The 19,361-nt window shown below is 37.6% G+C and overlaps 2 protein-coding genes across 2 annotated transcripts in view; both read left to right on the top strand.

Annotated features, from left to right (window-relative positions):
• Positions 1-4,823, top strand: part of LOC146636106 (uncharacterized) — a 34,841-nt gene extending 30,018 nt beyond the window's left edge. Inside the window, exons 16-19 of the mRNA XM_085350268.1 lie at positions 2,729-2,883; positions 3,176-3,422; positions 4,504-4,682; positions 4,762-4,823. Of these exons, the coding sequence (XP_085206394.1) occupies positions 2,729-2,883; positions 3,176-3,422; positions 4,504-4,682; positions 4,762-4,823 (643 nt within the window). The remainder of the gene's footprint in view (positions 1-2,728; positions 2,884-3,175; positions 3,423-4,503; positions 4,683-4,761) is intronic.
• A 4,673-nt stretch (positions 4,824-9,496) lies between these two features.
• Positions 9,497-14,603, top strand: LOC146636105 (uncharacterized). Its single transcript, XM_085350267.1, has 9 exons — positions 9,497-9,822; positions 9,925-10,061; positions 10,959-11,253; positions 11,460-11,611; positions 11,699-11,996; positions 12,148-12,293; positions 12,570-12,825; positions 14,258-14,436; positions 14,515-14,603. The coding sequence occupies exons 1-9, from the start codon at positions 9,497-9,499 to the stop codon at positions 14,601-14,603; spliced, it is 1,878 nt and encodes a 625-aa protein (XP_085206393.1).
• Positions 14,604-19,361: the final 4,758 nt, after the last annotated feature.

Below are 19,361 nucleotides of genomic sequence, written 5' to 3'. Positions count from 1 at the left end.
CTCAGAGCCTTCAGCCTCGCCTGGCCCAGCCTCCGTGTCTTCAGCCTCGCCTGGCCCAGCCTCCGTGTCTTCAGCCTCGCCTGGCCCAGCCTCCGGGTCCTCCGCATCGCCTGGTCCAGCTTCATCCGAGTCTTCATCCACGCCTGGCCCAGCCTCCGCCTCTGCCACGTGTGGTCCTGCCTCGTCTGGTCCTGTGCCCACCGGGCCTCAGCCAGTGCGCTTGACACTGGAGCGCCGCCGCTGCCTTCCGCGCGGTCGGCCCCCTGAACTGCTCCGTCGTCTCCTTCGTCGCCGCCTTCGTCGCCGCCGTTGCCTTCCGCACGGCCGGCCCCCGGACCGCCTTCGCCTGAGTGGCCGCCGTTGCCTTCCGCACGGTCGGCCCCCTGAACTGTTTGGACTCCTGTGCTGTCGGCCCCCTGGCCGGCCCCCTGAACTGTTCTTTTTTGGACTCGTGTTTTGTTTTGGGGCTTTCTTGTGCTGTGTGTGTTTTGCCTCCGTGTTGCCAGTGTTTTGTTTCCAGTTCAGTGTTCTCTGCTTCAGTGTTTTAGTCCACCAGCGTCTTTGTTTGTCTTTTGATGCCTTTAGTTTAGTAAGAGGTTTTCCCAGCAATAAAGCTGCGCTTTAAGTTGTACTTCTGTGCCTGAGTCCTGCATTTTGGATCCACCACTCCTGCTTGCCCGCCTGCCACACAGCCAACCATGACACAGTTAAACAGTATTATTGTGCAGAAAGTAGTGTGTGGCTACAAAAATGGTGAGAAAAAGACACTTAACAATAAAAGAGAGACAAACCATCATAATATTTAATAATGTAGGTCTTACAGAGAATGTCAAGGTGGCATTGAGTACAGTTTCCTTCACTATCAAAAGACACTCAGAAGCCGGGGCAAACTCTGACAGGAGATGTCTGGCAGACCAACAGAGGACAAGTTTCTGACTGTTAACAGCTCGCATGATGGGCAACTCACAGGACAACAGCGTCAAGCAAAGCTTAATAGTGGTTTTAGCAAGCAAGTCTCAGTTTCAACTGTGAAAAGAAGACTTTGATTTAAAGGTTTGACAGGACAAGTTACTAAGATGTCAGAATAAGACGAAGAGGCTTGCCCAGGCCATGGAACACCACCACTGGACTACCGAAGACTGGAAGAAGATATTATGGACTGAAGAATCAAAATTTTAAATATTTGCTTCATCAAGCAGGATTGTTGAAGAAAAAACGGATTACCGTTACTTTCCCGTAAGCATGCTCCGTTACTGCGTTACTAAAACCGTGATTTTTTTTTTGCGAGAGTGTCTCATGACAGTGACGTAAGCGAGTGCCACGTTCGTGGCAACAGCTGTGCGCAGATCAACAAAGGATAATATATCGAGTGCGGTAGAGAGTATGACCGTGCAGCGTGGAAGTACTGACCTTACTTTGAGTTTGATACCGTAAAAAGTGACAAAAACATTAGTGTCCGTTGTTCACTACGGGGAAAGAAAACTTATTTTTACAGCGGAAAAAAACCCCAAACTTCCGAGCAAGCACCGAGAGCGCAACCACGTAATGGGAAATTCACAGACAAACTTGCCGATTCTTCCACTGACCGCTGCGGCACACCTGCACCAGGGCAAAAATCCGCCTGCTATACAGGTGAAAATAGAGCAACAGGACCGCTGAGTCTTTGATTTTATTTATTTTCTGCTGTGTTTTACTTGCATCTATTTTGAAACTGAGTGTAAACAAAAAAAACTATTTTACTTTTTGTGCAGGAATGTGCAGAAAATAGATTTAAATGTTAAACAAATTTCTTCCAGTCAGAGAATGTTGCATATAATTTAATTTTTGCTTGATGCATAAAGTTAAAAGATTAAAACTAATAAAACAAAAACTCCTCCTCCATGGAGGAGGAAAAGAATAACTCTAATTCTGTTGTTCCAACTTAATATACTAGAGTTGGACAAACTTAAATAATAATGATGAATCAACTTACTTACAGCAGTTGAGTCCAACTTAATTCAACCAAACTGATCCAACCCATGCAAATTACGTTAACCCGACAAAGCAACTCATTACCAAAAGAAAGTCATGTTTTAATGTGGAAATCCTTTCCATAATTATTTTAAGTTTATTCTAAAAGTCATTTTTTTTGGCTTGTTCGAAAAGTCTAGAGTCATACAACACATAAATTGTATGGCTTTATAAGAATTTCCACTTCATACATCCATTTATTTTAATCATGGTTGTGGTGGGCTGGGGCCTATCCCAGATGAGATAGGGCCAGAGGTACACCCTGGACAGGTGGCCAGTCTATCACATTGCTAACACAAACAGATTTATTTATGGATAATTTGGAATCACCAATTAACCTAACTCCAATAACTGCATGACTTTTATTTGTGGGTGGAAAGCAGAGTATCCAAACAAAACCCACTGCAAACTCTGTCATATTGTGGATTTCAACTCTGGACCTTCTTGCTGTGAGGCAACAGTGCTAACCATTGCACCGCTTACCTGTCATTCCAGACTTTTTTGAGGTCTGGAATGACAGCAAAGTGGTGCCATGGCTTTATGGCTTTAATTTTCTTTATGTTTTTGTCCTTGAAAGGTTAAACCACAATAAATAGCAACAGCATACACATGGTGTGATATATTGTGTGTGTGTGTGTGTGTGTGTGTGTGTATATACAAATTCATTAATTAAAGAAAGCCACCATTTTTCATCTTTTTTTTTCTCTCAATCCATCAGTTGTGGCATGATCAAATCATTAGATGGTACACCAACATACACATTCCAGTGTAATGAAATGGAAGGTCGCTACATCATTGTGATCATACCAGTGATCATACCAGGGAAAAAGACTTACGCAACCCTGTGTGAAGTGGAGGTTTCTCTATCTATCTGTTTGCTTCTCTATCTGGTAGGGTTTGGGGTGTTAGTTCTAGAGGTTCTTAGTTCTTAGTTAGTAGTGTGTGCTAAAATTATCATTGTAAAAATTTCTATTGTTTTGCCTTTTTCTCATATTTGCTATTGTAAATAGGACCAGATTAATTTAATGCACTTTGCTCTTTAGCTTTCACTGTCTAATTTCACTACAGACTATTGTAATTTAACATATTAAAATAAAAGGAAAACAATAACCACCAAATATGGCTTAAACAAACCGAATACTAAGAAAAAATTTCTTCACTACAGTGCCAGATGTTATTACGACTCCTCCACCTCCTCCCACCCCTCCTCCACCTGTGAGCCTGCAGCTTGGTGGCAGAAACGTGACGGTGGTGGGAGAGAGGCTCTGCTGGTCTGATGCTCTGATGTACTGTAGACGTTATTACTGGGACCTGCTCAGCCTTCACAGCCAACAGGAGCAAAGCGAGTTGGAGCAGCTGCTGGGCCTCGTTCCTTTCTCCCTCACAGACCACGTCTGGCTGGGACTGCGCAGGTACTGATAGCTATAGATACATTTAGCTGATGTACATCACAGATTAAATAATGAGCAGGACATAACATAAATGAGATGGTGCTTCTCTCCAATCACAAGTGAAATGAAAAAATGTATTAAAGAACTAGACATAAATATCAAATGAGAACAAAGAAACAGAAGAAACAACCAAATAAATGGAGAAAGACACAACAGGAAAAGCCAGAAAGAAATGCAAACAATGTACGAAGTGGATGAAAATCTGTACAAGTGGTTCAAAGAAGAAACCCTTTCTGACAAATGGACTGATTCTTATACAGAACTTTTTTATTCTCCTGAAGTATTCATCGTGCTTTACACAGCATGCTACACTCACCCAAGCACTTTCTTCTATGATTGTAAGTGCTTACTAACTCACATCCATAATCTGCTGGGTGTATCAAAGGGCAATTTAGGATTAATATCTTGCCAAAGGATGTTCGGCATGCAGACCAGAGGGAGCCAGGGATCAAACCACCGACTATACGATAAGTAGATGCGCTGCTCTACCCCAAAATGCCTGCAAAAAAGGAAAATATTGACCCATTTTGTGATCATTTTTTTAATTGATGATCATAGAGGCTATCTTTTTACTGTCAGTAAAGCTGGCATATAACTTAATTTTACACTGCTGCAAAATACCAAGAGGTCAGATGGCCCACCTTAATGATTTGAATTTAGGAAATATTCTTAGAAAATGAAGATCTTTAAGTCAAATGCTTTGTGTTCTTGTGTTTTCTCATTTACATTGCTGCCTGTCCCAGACACCAACACAGCTGCTGTAACACAAGAAGGGCAGTTTATTTATTCTGTATTATTTAATCCACAAACAAGACTTTTGAAAATTTTGAAAATTACACTGGAAAGGCCAACATTCAGCTTAAAAAAAGTTTTGTGTCTTTGTGTCTTTCTAGATTATTTAAAAAATATTAATATAAATTGTTATTTTAAAGATAAATATCAATCATGTAGCTTTTGTCAAACTCAATGTAAACAAGTTCCCCCTATTCTACAGAAGCATTTCCAATCAGTTTACATCTGTCCATTACTTTCTCTACAACAGATCCCTCAGAGCAGACGAGTGGTTCTGGATGTCTGGATATTCCATGAATTTCTTAAATTGGCCACAAGATTTTGTTCCTGACAGCTACTCCAGCACCTGTGGAGGCATGGCCAGCATGGATAACTTCCTCTGGCAGGACCAGCCCTGTGAGGAGAGCCTCAACTTCATCTGCCAATCAGGTTTTACTTGCACCATGTTAAGGCTTGTATGCAATTATTGTGCATTACTTTGATTTAACTCTAACTCATGTCCTTTCAGGTGCTGACAATGCTGTGCAGAGAGTTCATTTCTACAGCACCAAGGATCCAACAAGTCCATAGGAACCAAGATGACACAGTATAAACTGTGATGCATAGTTTTTGTTAGAAATAGTTATTACTTAAAACCTGTTTTGCACTCCTTTAAAACTATTTTGCCAAAATTTCAGTAAGTGCACAACACACCATGTTTTCTTTTTCATATCGCCAATCCTGATGAAACACTAAGTTGAAGTCATATATAAATAATTTCTTTGTAGATTTTTCCTTTCTGATTCATAGTAATGCTCATAGCATTTGTAGTAATTGTATCTATGCAAAGCAAGTGAGTTTACTCCTTTACATTTTATATGGAAATATGTGCCTATAATAACTAGCTCTAAAGTTATGACTGTAGTGATGAAATGTCTTGATAAAGCCAGAACTGAAGTACAAATTCTCTGAATTATGAAATATTCTAATATCAAACAGTTTACGTGTAGAAAAGAGCACACATTTTTAAGCACTTTTTAACACTACACACACATTCCCACATAACAAGCAGGTCTGACCCGGATCTGGTATCAAGCCGGCACTGCTGGCTGACTTCTGGCATGATAAGACGTATGTCATCCAGATATGGGCCAGGCCTGGCATAGATGGCACTGTCTATGCATGATGGCATGTCATATCTGGCCCAATTATTGTTTGGTTTATGTGGCCCAGCCCCATACAAAGCAGGCCTGGCCGGGATCTCGCATCAAGCTGGCACTTCTGACTGGTGTCATTGCAGAGTGCATGTCAACCAGATGTGGGCCAGGTCTGGCAATGAGGCACTGTTTATGTTCCTGTTTTCCTATTTTAGTTAGAAAACCCAAATGCCATGTTGCAATACTATACTGCTATGGTAGCCAATGTTTCAAATGAAGGTTTGACAGGTTTGTGAGTTTACACTTTATCCAAAACCTAGTGATGGTTTACTCATTTTTACCACTGGGTAGCTGTAGCTCAGGAGGTAGAGCAGGTCACCTAGTGATGGGAAGGTTAGTGGTTTGATTCCTGGCTTCTCCAGTCTGCATGTCATTAGTGTCAATGTGTGTGAATGTAGTTAAGAAGCACTCAGTCTAGAAAAAGTGTGCGATTAGGAGTACGTGCCATCTTGTGTAGAGCATTTACAGTAATCAGGCCATTCGCTGTCTGGACAGAGTATCATCTTGTTACGTTTGCACTATTATGTTCTGGCACATGTTTCTATTACATAGCTTGATTAAGGTACACATTAGGCTGACATCTGGGCAAAAGCTGAAACTGTTCTCGTCCAGCAGTGTGTCAGCAACTGGCCCGTGGCTGCACACAACTTGCACATGGCCCACATACCACAAAGAATGACGGCCCTTTGATGGCCCAGATCTGGTTTGCCAGAGGTCCACACATGGGCCAGCACAGGACCACCAGTGTGTCTGCAACTGGCCTTGTGCTTGTGCACCTCTGGCAAACCAGATCTGGGCCACCAAAGGGCCGTCATTCTTTGCGGTATGTGGGCCATGTGTGAGCACATTGTGTGGGCCAGATCCAGACCATACCAATTTAGTGCACATATGTTTTGGGCAAAAACATTTTTTTTAATATTAAAATACAAACATTTGTAACAAACAATTGACAAATTAGCCAATTCCAAGCCTGTGATGGATTTAATATGAATTTTAGCTGACAATGATTAGACTCATTCACTGAATTCCACCTTTACATCAACTTTAAACAGTCTAGTATGAATGTACTGTGAGTATACAGGATGGATATTAGCCAAGACATCAGGTTGCATCTTGTTGAATTTAGTTTTATAAATTAACAAAGAGCATTAAACCTCAGAGCACAGGACAGGTCATTTGATCACAGCCTGTACACTAAGAAAATCTACTGGAATTTATAATATTTTTTTTTTTTGCTGTTGTTTTTTAAAGACTCCTTCTTTTTCTATGATCGTGTTTCAAGCCAAACATATTCATTAGAATTATAATTTAGACTGAAATAAAGTTTGTGTTCTCATGTACTACTTCATAAAGAAGGCTCATTTACTCAGTTTATGTTTGTGCAAAATAGAAAGAGGCCCTTCCCTGCTCTCATTTCATACACAGTGATGATTTGAATTTTGCAAATGAAAATTTTTTCAAAAGATATAGTCTTTAAGTCAAAGGCTGTGTCCTTGTTTTTTCTTTCATTTGCATTGCTAGCATTTCCAGACAGGCATGACTAGACGTGTTGCAAACAGTTTTTCTTATGTATACTGAGGTAAAACTGTAAAATCTTGCAAAATATTTAAATAAAACTTCCAATTTTTAGTTTTGATTTATTGCTAAATGTTGATTTTATTCAAGTATTTTAAAGTATAGTTTTTACAAAAACATTTTTATATGAACCCATTTCACTGCATGCACTAAACAAGTTCAACAAATATTATTTTTCAAATATTATTAATTTAAAGTCAGTGTAAAAGGCAAACTGCTTTTGATGTAATTTTGAACAGATGCAAAATACTGAGAGGTCAGATGCCTCTTAATGATTTGAATTTAGCAAATATTCTCAGAAGATGCAGATCTTAAGTCAGGTGTTGTTGTGTTTTCTCATTTGCATTGCTGCCTTCTCCAGACAGGCGTGTTTGTTTTTTAGTTTTGACTGAAAACACAACAAACTTGCTGTGACATTAGCGGGGCAGGTATTTTATCTACATCATTTAATCCACAAAGATGAACGTGAAAGAAATTTCATTCAGACTTTTGTTCAGATAAGCAAAAATGATAAAATCCCATTTTTTGTAGTGAAATTTTTCTTTTCTCTTCTTTTTTCTTTAACTCAATTTGGACTGAACGATTCATGTGGAAAAGCCAACCTTCAGCTTTCAGAGTTAGAAAGATGTCTTTTCAGTGTCTTTCTGACCAAATTATTAAAAAAATAGTAATAAATATTATTATTTTAAAGCTAATTATTAACCATGTAGCATATATGAAACTCAGTATAAACAGGTGGTGCCAGTACTACATCAATGGCAACATTTTCATTCCGTTTAAATCTGTTTTGATGTTTTTATTTTAAATTCTTAAATTGGCCACAAGATTTTGTTCCCTGTGAAGTGAACCTAAACATCCTCTTGTGATCTGACTGGGCTTATATAACGTTAAACGTATGTATATTATTATTATAAATATTTAAATATTGTAAAAATGCAATTTCAACAGCACATTTCAGTTTTTCTACATGACAAGTGTGTAAAAGTACAGAAAAATCTCTTGTAGCTCACTGCCCAGATCTCCTGTATGTATGAAACCTTATATCTTTATTTGACTGATGAAAACATTCATTTTTTTACTGGAATTTCTGTTGTACACAGTAAAAGGTTTTTTCTGTCATTTAACTGTTTATCTAATACCTAACTACTTTGGTGTAGTACAAATGGCTCTTGAGGAGCAGGAAAAGTTGTACACCTATAAGAAGTCCATAAATGCATGCCATGCACATTTTCCAAAACCATCCAGCAGACCAGATTGGAGTCTCTGTCGGGTCAGTTCTGGCCCCCAGGACTTATGTTTGACACCCCTGATGTAAACGATGCTGTGGAAAACTGTAGCTGCAGAAAAAAACAGATTGTCTCTTTTTAAAACCCTTGTTCTGATGATACACTGAGTTGGACTCATATACAGCTGTGCTTCTGATCCCTGTTTAAAATGCTGCTGATTGGTTCATTACTCATGGTCATAGTAACTTAAGTTTTATACACTATGTGTGCTTATTACTTTAGAATATATCCCTCCACATTTTTTTTTTTTTTGTAAATTCAGCAATATATTAAATGTATAAAAGGTATCTCTGTTTGTGTAAGAGCCCTTAGTGTTGAAATTAAATATTACTCTTGAGAAATGTAAGTGTCATCATCTTCAATCTGGCTGATAGACTTTGAGGTAAGCTTATGTGCCTTTGAATGTAATGATCAGTGAAATGAATAAAAATGTCTAATAAGGCAAGTGAAAATGTAGAAAAATAAAATGTTTAAACATTAAATTGTAGAAACATGCAGTGGAAAGGTTTGGTCTGAAGATTTTGAGTGTGTGGTCATTCATGCAAACATCAGTGACTAAAAATTTGCATATTCTTGGATACTGAAACAAATGCAGGAGTAAAGTATGAGACTGGTAGTGATTAGAAGAAAACTACAGAGACAGTAAGTCAGTCTACCTGCCAATTACTGCGTTTTATTAATGCCACAATACATTTGACTTGGATACTTTCTTAAGCCATGAGTGGGACTCATAGTTGGAGCTTCATTGGTAAGTTAAAGTATCTTAAACTTTCTTTAAGAAAAAATAAAGTTAAAATGAAGATGATGGAATTTAATGTACACATCAGTGAGATCATTCAAAAAAATAACTCCTTTTTTTTAAATATCTTTCAAATGTCGGTATGTTAACAGGCATTTCCATCATGTTAACATTAACATCTGGAACACTGGCAGGTAAATTTTTCTTCTGCAATCAAAACATTCTCGTCCACATTTGTTAAGTGCAAACTATCACAAGTTTGCAAAAATTAAAAAAATAAAGATTTTTATTTAGAAAGCACAGCCAATAATTGAGCAAAGTTTCATTCTTAATAAAATGAATCCGTCTCAGTTCAGGCAAATACAAATATAATAACTACTAATTTGACACTGGACCTTGATTTATCTGTATATTTATATGTATATTGCTTATTCCGAGCAAAAATGTATGTTTTCATTAATATTTTTTTTTAATCACTTAGGTCAACTCCTTTACAACGTGGCACTGAAACAAAAAGCTGTCCAATCTTCAACCAGTGGCACTGTGGGTATTGCTGGTAAGGCAGTTGATGGAAACAGAGATGCAAACTATCAAAGTGGGTCTTGCACACTTACCAATGTAGAATCTGATCCCTGGTGGAGAGTAGACCTGGTAAATGTGTATACAATTGGGACTGTAATGATAACCAATAGACAGGAATTGGAAAATGGGCTGGATGGTGCCGAAATCTGGATCGGAAATTCAATAACAATCAGTGACCCTGAAAGCATCAGGTGAAAGAGCTTGATTTATAACCGTAAGTCATTATTTATCATATCAATAGGAGTTATTTATATTTATTCTTTACTTTTTCTTTTTGAATGTTTCATACACAGGTGTGCTGTCATCTCCCACATTCCCAGCGGACAAGCGTTTTATTTTCCATGTAACTCTGTGAAGGGACGCTACGTCACTGTGTTTTTACCAGGAAGTGCAAAGGTCCTAAGTCTCTGTGAGGTTGAAGTGTATTACGGTAAATACTTTCAATTCTGATGCAGATACATAAAACTGCAATTTACTGAGTCAAAGAACAAATGACAGCTTTCATGTCAGGGTGTTTTTAATTTCTAACAACATTACAATGTCACGTCTGCCATGGCAGATGAGTGGAGGTTGAAAGTTAGGACGCAAGATGCAGGCAGCTTCAGATGCAGGTGAGCTTTATTAAACTGGTAAGTGAAACAAACAAAAACTTAGCAGGCGAGAAACAGAAGCAAAGAAATTTATACTGGGAGAAACAAACAAAACACTGAACTGAAACCGGGATGCAGGGAGACGCGGGAAGATGACACAGAATGAGGCAGGGAAGAAACACAGACGAACCAACAACGAGGACGAGATGACACACAATATAAATACACAGACAGGAACATGAGGGAACAAGGAACAGGTGGCAAGCCCGGTGGAACTGATTGGGCACAACGAGACAAGGAAGCAAAACAGAATAGACTAACATGAGACACAGACCTTCAGAGTAAAACAGGAAATATACAGAGATGCAGACTGGAGGGAACACTGAGAAACACAAGGAAGAGTGCAAACATGACACGCTGGATAAACATGGAAAACATAACAGAATGAAACACAAACCACGGCACGAGAACTCACACAACAATATAACACAGACACATGGGGAGACAGAGGGCAGAGACACAAGGCGGAATCCAGTAAAATAAAATAAACAACCTAGGAACCATGGAATAAATCATGAACTAAAAAAGTAGAAAAACACAAGAAACCTAAGAACGCTGGGTCAAATTGACCCAGGACTGTGACATGCAATTATTCTTTGTGTTTTTATTATATAAATCAATAAGAGTTGTCAGAGCCCAAACAACATAAATTATTGTTTTCTTGGTTTTCCTCCAAGGATACCCATTACCCAATGTGGCACTCAAAGGAGAAGCTACCCAGTCATCTACACTCTCTGTTGCCACTGCGTCCAAAGCCATCGATGGCAGACGGAACTCGTTCTATAGCAATGGGTTCTGTAGCCACACGGCTGAAGACGAGACCAACCCCTGGTGGAGGGTGGACCTGCAGCGAAGCTTTACAATCACTGCTGTAAAAGTCACCAACAGAGGAGACTGCTGTGCTGAAAGACTGGATGGAGCTGAGATCAGAATAGGAAACTCACTGGAGAACAATGGAAACAATAATCCCAGGTAATGATAACTTCATACCAGTCAATGTTCATTGTGATTTTTTTCTTTGTTTGTTTTACTTTAGAATAACTTGAACAGCAATGTTTCAGCAATTAGAATATACATATTATCGACCACAGGACTAGTTAATTACTTGATGTTACCTTCTCCTTAACATGAAGTCCATAATACTAACATAATGCTGCCCCCACACTCTCTGCTGTCAGGTGTGCTTCCATCTCACATATCAACGCGGGTAAAACCTACACATACCGGTGTGATGGAGGCAGCATGGAGGGTCGCTTTGTGAATGTGTTTCTTCCTGGACAGAAGAAGACTCTCACCCTGTGTGAAGTGGAGGTGTATGCTGCCCCAGCAGGTAGAGCTTTAAGTGACTGGATCTGATCTACTGAAACACATCTGCCTGATACTGATTCATACTTGTTTCTTCTTTTCCACAATTTAGTGGAACCGCTTCCAAACGTGGCCTTAAACAAACAAACAGTACAGTCATCAACTTGGTATGGGCCAGTGTTTGGGCCCTCAAAGGGTGTCGATGGGTGCAGGAATGGAAACTTCAACATAAGATGCTGTTCTTGTACTGTAGAACAGCTGGGTCCCTGGTGGAGAGTAGACTTACTGGCTGTCTATAAAGTCAGTGCTGTCACCATCATCAACAGACAGGACTGTTGTCCTGAAAGGATTCTTGGGGCACAGATCCTGATCGGGAACTCGCTGGATCAAAATGGTAACCAAAACCCCAGGTGAGATCTGATTTCTGATAAATGTAACTTTTCTCCTTCAACATTAAATTCAATATTTTTTTGTTTTTTTAAAACAAAGAAAAACTAATGTCTGAACATAGTTTTAAGTTCTAATCTATCATTTTCTTTGTTGTTTCTCTACATCCATCAGTTGTGGCATGATCACATCATTAGATGGTACACCAACATACACATTCCAGTGTAATGAAATGGAAGGTCGCTACATCATTGTGATCATACCAGGAAAAAGGACTTACGCAACCCTGTGTGAAGTGGAAGTGTTTGCTTCTCTATCTGGTAGGGTCTTGTTGTGCTATTTTTTAGAAATTGTTGTGGTTTTGTGTGCTTAAATTATTATTGTAAGATTTTTACTGTTGTTGTTTTTTTCTTTTTCTTGTATTTACCATTGTTCATAGGACCAAATGAACATCATGCACTTTGCTGAACTTTTAGCTTTCAGTGTCCAGTTAAACTGCAGAATATTTCAATGGAACATGTTAAAATGAAAGGAAAACAATAACAACCAAACTGGCTTAAACAAACAGAATCCTAAAGCAAAGTACTTCCCTGTAGTTCCAGAAGCTGTCACTCCTTTACCAACTCCTCCGCCTCCTCCCACCCCTCCTCCACCTGTGAGCCTGCAGCTTGGTGGCAGGAACGTGACGGTGGTGGGAGAGAGGCTCTGCTGGTCTGATGCTCTGATGCACTGTAGACGTTATTACTGGGACCTGCTCAGCCTTCACAGCCAACAGGAGCAAAGCGAGTTGGAGCAGCTGCTGGGCCTCGTTCCTTTCTCCCTCACAGACCACGTCTGGCTGGGACTGCGCAGGTACTGATAGCTATAGATACATTTAGCTGATGTACATCACAGATTAAATAATGAGCAGGACATAACATAAATGAGATGGTGCTTCTCTCCAATCACAAGTGAAATGAAAAAATGTATTAAAGAACTAGACATAAATATCAAATGAGAACAAAGAAACAGAAGAAACAACCAAATAAATGGAGAAAGACACAACAGGAAAAGCCAGAAAGAAATGCAAACAATGTACAAAGTGAATGAAAATAACTACCAATGGTTCAAAGAAGAAATAACTTCTGACAACACAATGACCCCAAAAACAAAAAAACCCAGTCAAGAAAATATTTACTTGTTTTCTGATTATTTATCCAATTGTGTGTCATAGGGAATACATTTTTCACAGTTAATAAAGAAGGCATATTATGTAAATTTAAACTGCTGCAACATACTAAGAGGTCAGATGCCCCGCCTCTTCTGAGGAAATATTCTCAGAAGAGGCAGATTGTTAGAGTCAAAATGTTAAATATTCTGCCAAAGTTGTATTTTTACTCAGTTGTATATGTATTAAATTTTTATCCTATTGTACATTTTATTTTATTTTATTCCATTCTATATATAGTATTTTTTTATTCTATTCTATTCTGTACAGTTGTGTACAGTGTATTATTCTTATTGTTTTCCTGTGTTCTTTAATTTTTGCTATATAACTTTGCACTGTTGTGACAAAACAAATTTTCCAGATGTGGTACTAATAAAGATTCTCATCTTATCTTAAATGTTGTCATTGTGTACTTAAATTTGTAAGTCTCAGTTCAAACTGAATCATCAAAGACATTCCTTTGTTTCTGTTGTCTTCCCCAGCCTGTTGAATGGTGAGGGGGGCTACAGTGTAACTGAAGGCACATCCTATGTGAGGGTTCTGTTCTCTTATTTAGCGAGGATATTTACTTCCTGCATTTATGACCTTACCTGTGCTTGTGTATGGTGAGACGATTAGAGGGGTTACGCCATATACAGGTTGATGGAGATGACCCTTCTTGTTTAATGCTTGTTTCAAAAGAAAAAAGAACGAAAATTGGAATTTTCTGAACTCATTCCAGGCATATTTGCATCTTCCCAGTGATCACCTACTGTGCTTTGTTAATCTGAATTTCATTAACAGGTAGTCACACAGAAACGCAGACCCAACACAGATCTTTAAGTTAGATGCTTTGTGTTGTTGTGTTTTCTTATTTGCATTGCTGTGTCAAACTTACATTTGGATTTTCTATTCACTTAAGCAAAATTATGCTTAAAATGATAAAATTCAAATTGTTTTCCAGTGAAATTTTTTCCAGTATATTTAACATATTTTGTTATTTTGAAGATAAATATCAATCATATAGCTTATGTTAAATGTCAATAGCTGCATTTTCCAATCAGTTTACATCTGTTCGTTATACTTTCTCTACAACAGATCCCTCAGAGCAGACGAGTGGTTCTGGATGTCTGGATATTCCATGAATTTCTTAAATTGGCCACAAGATTTTGTTCCAGACTGTTACTCCAGCACCTGTGGAGGCGTGGCCAGCACAGACCACTTCCTCTGGCAGGACCAGCCCTGTGAGGAGAACCTCAACTTCATCTGCCAATCAGGTTTTACTTACACCACATTAAGGCTTGTGTGCTTTTATTGTGTATTGCCTTATTGAACTTTTCCTCATGTTCTTTCAGGTGCTGACGATGGCGTGCAGAGAGTTTATTTCTCCAGCACTCAAGGATCCAACAAGTCCATAAAGGAGATGACACAGTATAAACTGTGATGCATAGTTATTTTGTTAGAAATAGTTTCTATCTGAATATGTTTTACACTCCTTTAAACCATTCTTAGAAAAATTCAGTAATTGCATAAAACATTACGTTTATCTTTTTCATAAGTTACAGTCATGAATAAATGATTTATCTTTAAATAATTTCCTGTCTAGTTTGTAGTAATGCTCATAGCAATCATAGCAATTGTATTTCTACAAAACACGTGAGGTTGTTCCTCTGCATTATATAAAGCAATAAGTGCCTATAATAGTGCCTCTAAAGTTATGGCAAAGACTGTAATGATGAAATGTGGTAATAAAGTTTGGATTAATAAACAAAGACAGTCGTATATTATAAAATATAACAATATCAAACAGTTTGGTTTTTATTTGTGCAGAAGAACACAAGTTCTTAAGCACTTCACACTACACGCACAGCAAAGTGCGAAAATGTTATTTTTCATTTGTGGACAATATAGCATACAACACACATGTCTGTAATTACTAAATTCTCTCTGACACTATATTAAAAAAATCATTGCAGACCTGCTGTCTGACAGTATAAATAAGTTTTGTCTCTAAACAAATTAATTAGAAAGATTGTCAGAAAGATTTCCAGGGATTTGGTGGCATTTTCATATTCAGTCCTGCAACAATTTAAAATGTACCAAAATCAGTCGCAAAGTAACAATTTAAGATACAATTTAAAATAAAGCAGAATAATCAGTATGATTATTCTGACTCACTGAATTAACTGAATTCCAGCTTTGCATCAGCTTTAAACAGTCTAGTATAAATGTACTGTGAGTATACAGGATGGATATTAGCCAAGATTCGGGTTGCATCTTGTTGAATCCAGTTTTGTAAATCAACAAAGAGCATTAAACCTCAGAGCACAGCACAGGTCACCTGATCACAGCCTGTACAATAAAAAAAATCTACTGGAACTCATAATAGAAATGATTATGAGTTATGATACTTTTCCGCATGCTGAGCCACTACAACTGATTTTAAGATTCCCTCACCTGCTGAATCCCACTATAGACTCTTCCATACTAATTTTCCTGTTTTGTTATCTTGTTGTTGTTTTTTAAAGCCTCCTTCTTTTCCTATGATCGTGTTTCAAGCCAAACATATTCATTAGAATTAAAATTTAGGCTGAAATAAAGTTTGTGTTCTCATGTACTATATATGCACCACTTCATATATGACGCCATTCTTGCTTTTCAAAATACTAAGAGGCCTTTCTCTGCTCTCATTTCATTCACAATTTGAATGACGATTTGAATTTTGCAAATGAAAATTTCTCCAAAGATATAGCCTTTAAGTCACAGGCTGTGTCCTTGTTTTTTCTTTCATTTGCATTGCTAGCGTTTCCAGACAGGCATGACTAGACGTGATGCAAAAAGTTTTCCTTATGTATACTGAGGTGACTCCGGGGCTAAACTGTGAAATCTTGCAAAATATTTAATAAAAACAAAAACATTTTTATATGAACCCATTTCACTACATGAACTAAAAAAAAGTTTAACAAATATTATTTTCCAAATATTATTAATTTAAAGTCAGTGTAAAAGGCAAACTGCTTTTGATGTAATTTTGAACAGATGCAAAATACTGAGAGGTCAGATGCCTCTTAATGATTTGAATTTAGCAAATATTCTCAGAAGATGCAGATCTTAAGTCAGGTGTTGTTGTGTTTTCTCATTTGCATTGCTGCCTTCTCCAGACAGGCGTGTTTGTTTTTTAGTTTTGACAGAAAACACAAACTTGCTGTGACATTAGCGGGGCAGGTATTTTATCTACATAATTTAATCCACAAAGATGAACGTGAAAGAAATTTCATTCAGAGTTAGAAAGATGTCTTTTCAGTGTTTTTCTAAACAAATTATTAAAAAAATAGTAATACATATTATTATTTTAAAGCTAATTATTAACCATGTAGCATATATGAAACTCAGTATCAACAGGTGGTGCCAGTACTACATCAATGGCAACATTTTCATTCCGTTTAAATCTGTTTTGATGTTTTATTTTAAATTCTTAAATTGGATGTTGCCCATTGTGGGGTGAACCTAAACATCATCTGCTGATCTGGCTGGGCTTATATCATGTTAAACACATGTATGCAAATATTGTAAAAGTGCAATTTCAACAGCACATTTCAGTTTTTCTACATGAAAAGTGTGTAAAACTACAGATAAATCTCTGGTAGCTCACTGCCCAGATGTCATGTACTTATAAAACCTTATATTTTTATTTGACTGATGAAAACTTTCATTTTTTTTACTCGAATTTCTGTTGTACACATTAAAAATGTTTTTTTTTTATCTCATTTAACTGTTTATCTAATACCTAACTACTTTGGTGTAGTATAAATAGTTTTTGGGGAGCTTTTTATCAGCAGGAAAAGTTGTACACCTATAAGAAGTCCATAAATGCATGCCATGCACATTTTCCAAAACCATTCAGCAGACCAGATTGGAGTCTCTGTCGGGTCAATGCTGGCCCCAGGGCTTTTATTTCACACCCCTGATGTAAACGATGCTGTGGAAAACTGTAACTGCACAGGTATCTCTGTTTGTGTCAGAGACATTAGCATTGAAATTAAATATTACACTTGAGAAATGCAAGTGCCATCATCTTCATCAAAGTAATAAAGTTTACAATAAAACGGCACATATAGTTGTGTGTGAATCTGGCTGATAGACTTTGAGGTAAGCATGTGCCTTTGAAAGTAATGATCAGTGAAATGAATAAAAATGTGTAATACGGCAAGTGAAAAATGTAAAAAAATAAAATAGAATATTTAAACATTAAATTGTAGAAACATGCATTGGAAAGGTTTGGTCTGAAGATCCAGATATGAGTTTGGGTGTGTTGTCATTCATGCAAACATTACTGACTAAAAATTTGCATATTCTTGGATATCAAAACAAACAGGGGAGAATAGTATGAGATTGGTAGTGCTTAGAAGAAAACTACAGACAGTAAGTCAGTCTACCTGCCAATTACTGCATTTTATTAATGCCATAATACATTTGACTTGGATACTTTCTTAAGCCATGAGTGGGACTCATAGTTGGAGCTTCATTGGTAAGTTAAAGTATCTTAAACTTTCTTTAAGAAAAAATAAAGTTAAAATGAAGATGATGGAATTTAATGTACACATCAGTGAGATCATTGAAAAAAATAACTCCTTTTTAAAAAAAAATATCTTTTAAATGTCTGTATGTTAACAGGCATTTCCATCATGTTAACATTAACATCTGGAACACTGGCAGGTAAACTTTTCTTCTACGAACAAACATATTCTGGTCCACAAAGTGCAATCTTGTGCAGAATAGCACATGATGGTGATGGAACAAAGAAAATGTAAAAAAGTCAAATAAAGAAAAATCACAGCCGATATTGAAGCAAATTATCTTCAAACTAAACTGAAACAGCCTTAGTGCAGGTGATAGCCTAGATCAATAAGCTGCACAGTGTATATATATATATAGATAGATAGATAGATAGATAGATAGATAGATGTGTGTGTGAAAAAGTGTTTGACTCTTCTTTCATTTTTTTTTTTGCACATTTGTCACACTTGCATTTTTCAAATCCTCAAACTAATTCTATTATTAGACAAAGATAGCCACAATAAGTACAAATTGCAATTTTAATTGATTTAATTCATAAAGGGAAAAATGCTATCCAAAACTATGTAACTGAGCATTCAAACAACTGTGAAGTTGGTAACTGAGATTCTTGAAATACATTATTTTTATTTGTAGTGTGCTACTTTAGATTTTTTTTTCCCAAAAGGAGGTAGAAGTTAGTTTGGAGCTATGCTAAGTTGCAAAATCTGCTTAAGTTAAGTTATATTCATTTAACCTCTGTTTCCTCCTGTCTAACCAGCTCACTCCCTTACAGTAAGAAATTAGTAAGTAGCCGCCTTGAGACCAGGAGGGCCAGGTTCTAATCCTGCTCATGGCAACGTTTCTTGCGGGGCAGGGATAGCTCAGTAGGTAGACTGGTCGCCCCATGATCGGAAGGTCGGGGGTTCGAATTCACTGAACGGCCACCCTGAAGTACACCTGAGCAAGGTACCGTCCCCACACACTGCTCCCCGGGCGCCTGCTTAGTGGCTGCCCACTGCTTCACTGAATGAACGGGTCAAATGTAGAGGAAAAACAAGTAATTTCCCCACGGGGATCAATAAAGTATACATTATTATTAATTAATCTCCTGAACCTGATAACTGGTCGTGCCACTTTTTGGCAGGACAAACTGCACTCAAGCATTAGTGATAACTGGCAATAAGTCTTTGACATCACTGTGGAGTAATGTTGGCCCAATCTTCTCAGCAGAATTGTGTTAATTAAGCTACATTGGAGGATTTTTGAGCATGGAAGTGTCATGTTCAGCAAACAATTGATCTTTCACCGAAGTGCAGGTTATGCCAAAGCATCTCAATGTGATTAAAAGTTTGACCTTTGATTAGGCCACTCCAGAACTGTTATTTGGTTTGGGTTTTTTTTTTTTTGTTTAGTTTTGATTTGTTTTTTCTTCAGGATTTTATGGTATAGAACAGAATCAATGCTTAAATCAAATCCTTCAAATCTGGATGTAGTGTTTTCAGTGGAAGAAATGTTTTGTCACTCATTCAAGTGACTTCTTCAGTCTCAGTTGACTGCAGGTTTCCTCAACCTTAAAAACACTACATTTGCATAATGACTTAAACTGGCATCGCTGGCAAACAATGGGCTGTGTCTTGGGGATCAT

This window comes from Diplotaxodon limnothrissa, linkage group LG3, assembly GCF_057381915.1.
Source record: "Diplotaxodon limnothrissa isolate DT_005_m linkage group LG3, D_limnothrissa_male_GT1.1, whole genome shotgun sequence".
Taxonomy (NCBI): domain Eukaryota; kingdom Metazoa; phylum Chordata; class Actinopteri; order Cichliformes; family Cichlidae; genus Diplotaxodon; species Diplotaxodon limnothrissa.
This window is presented reverse-complemented; position numbering and strand designations above follow the sequence as displayed.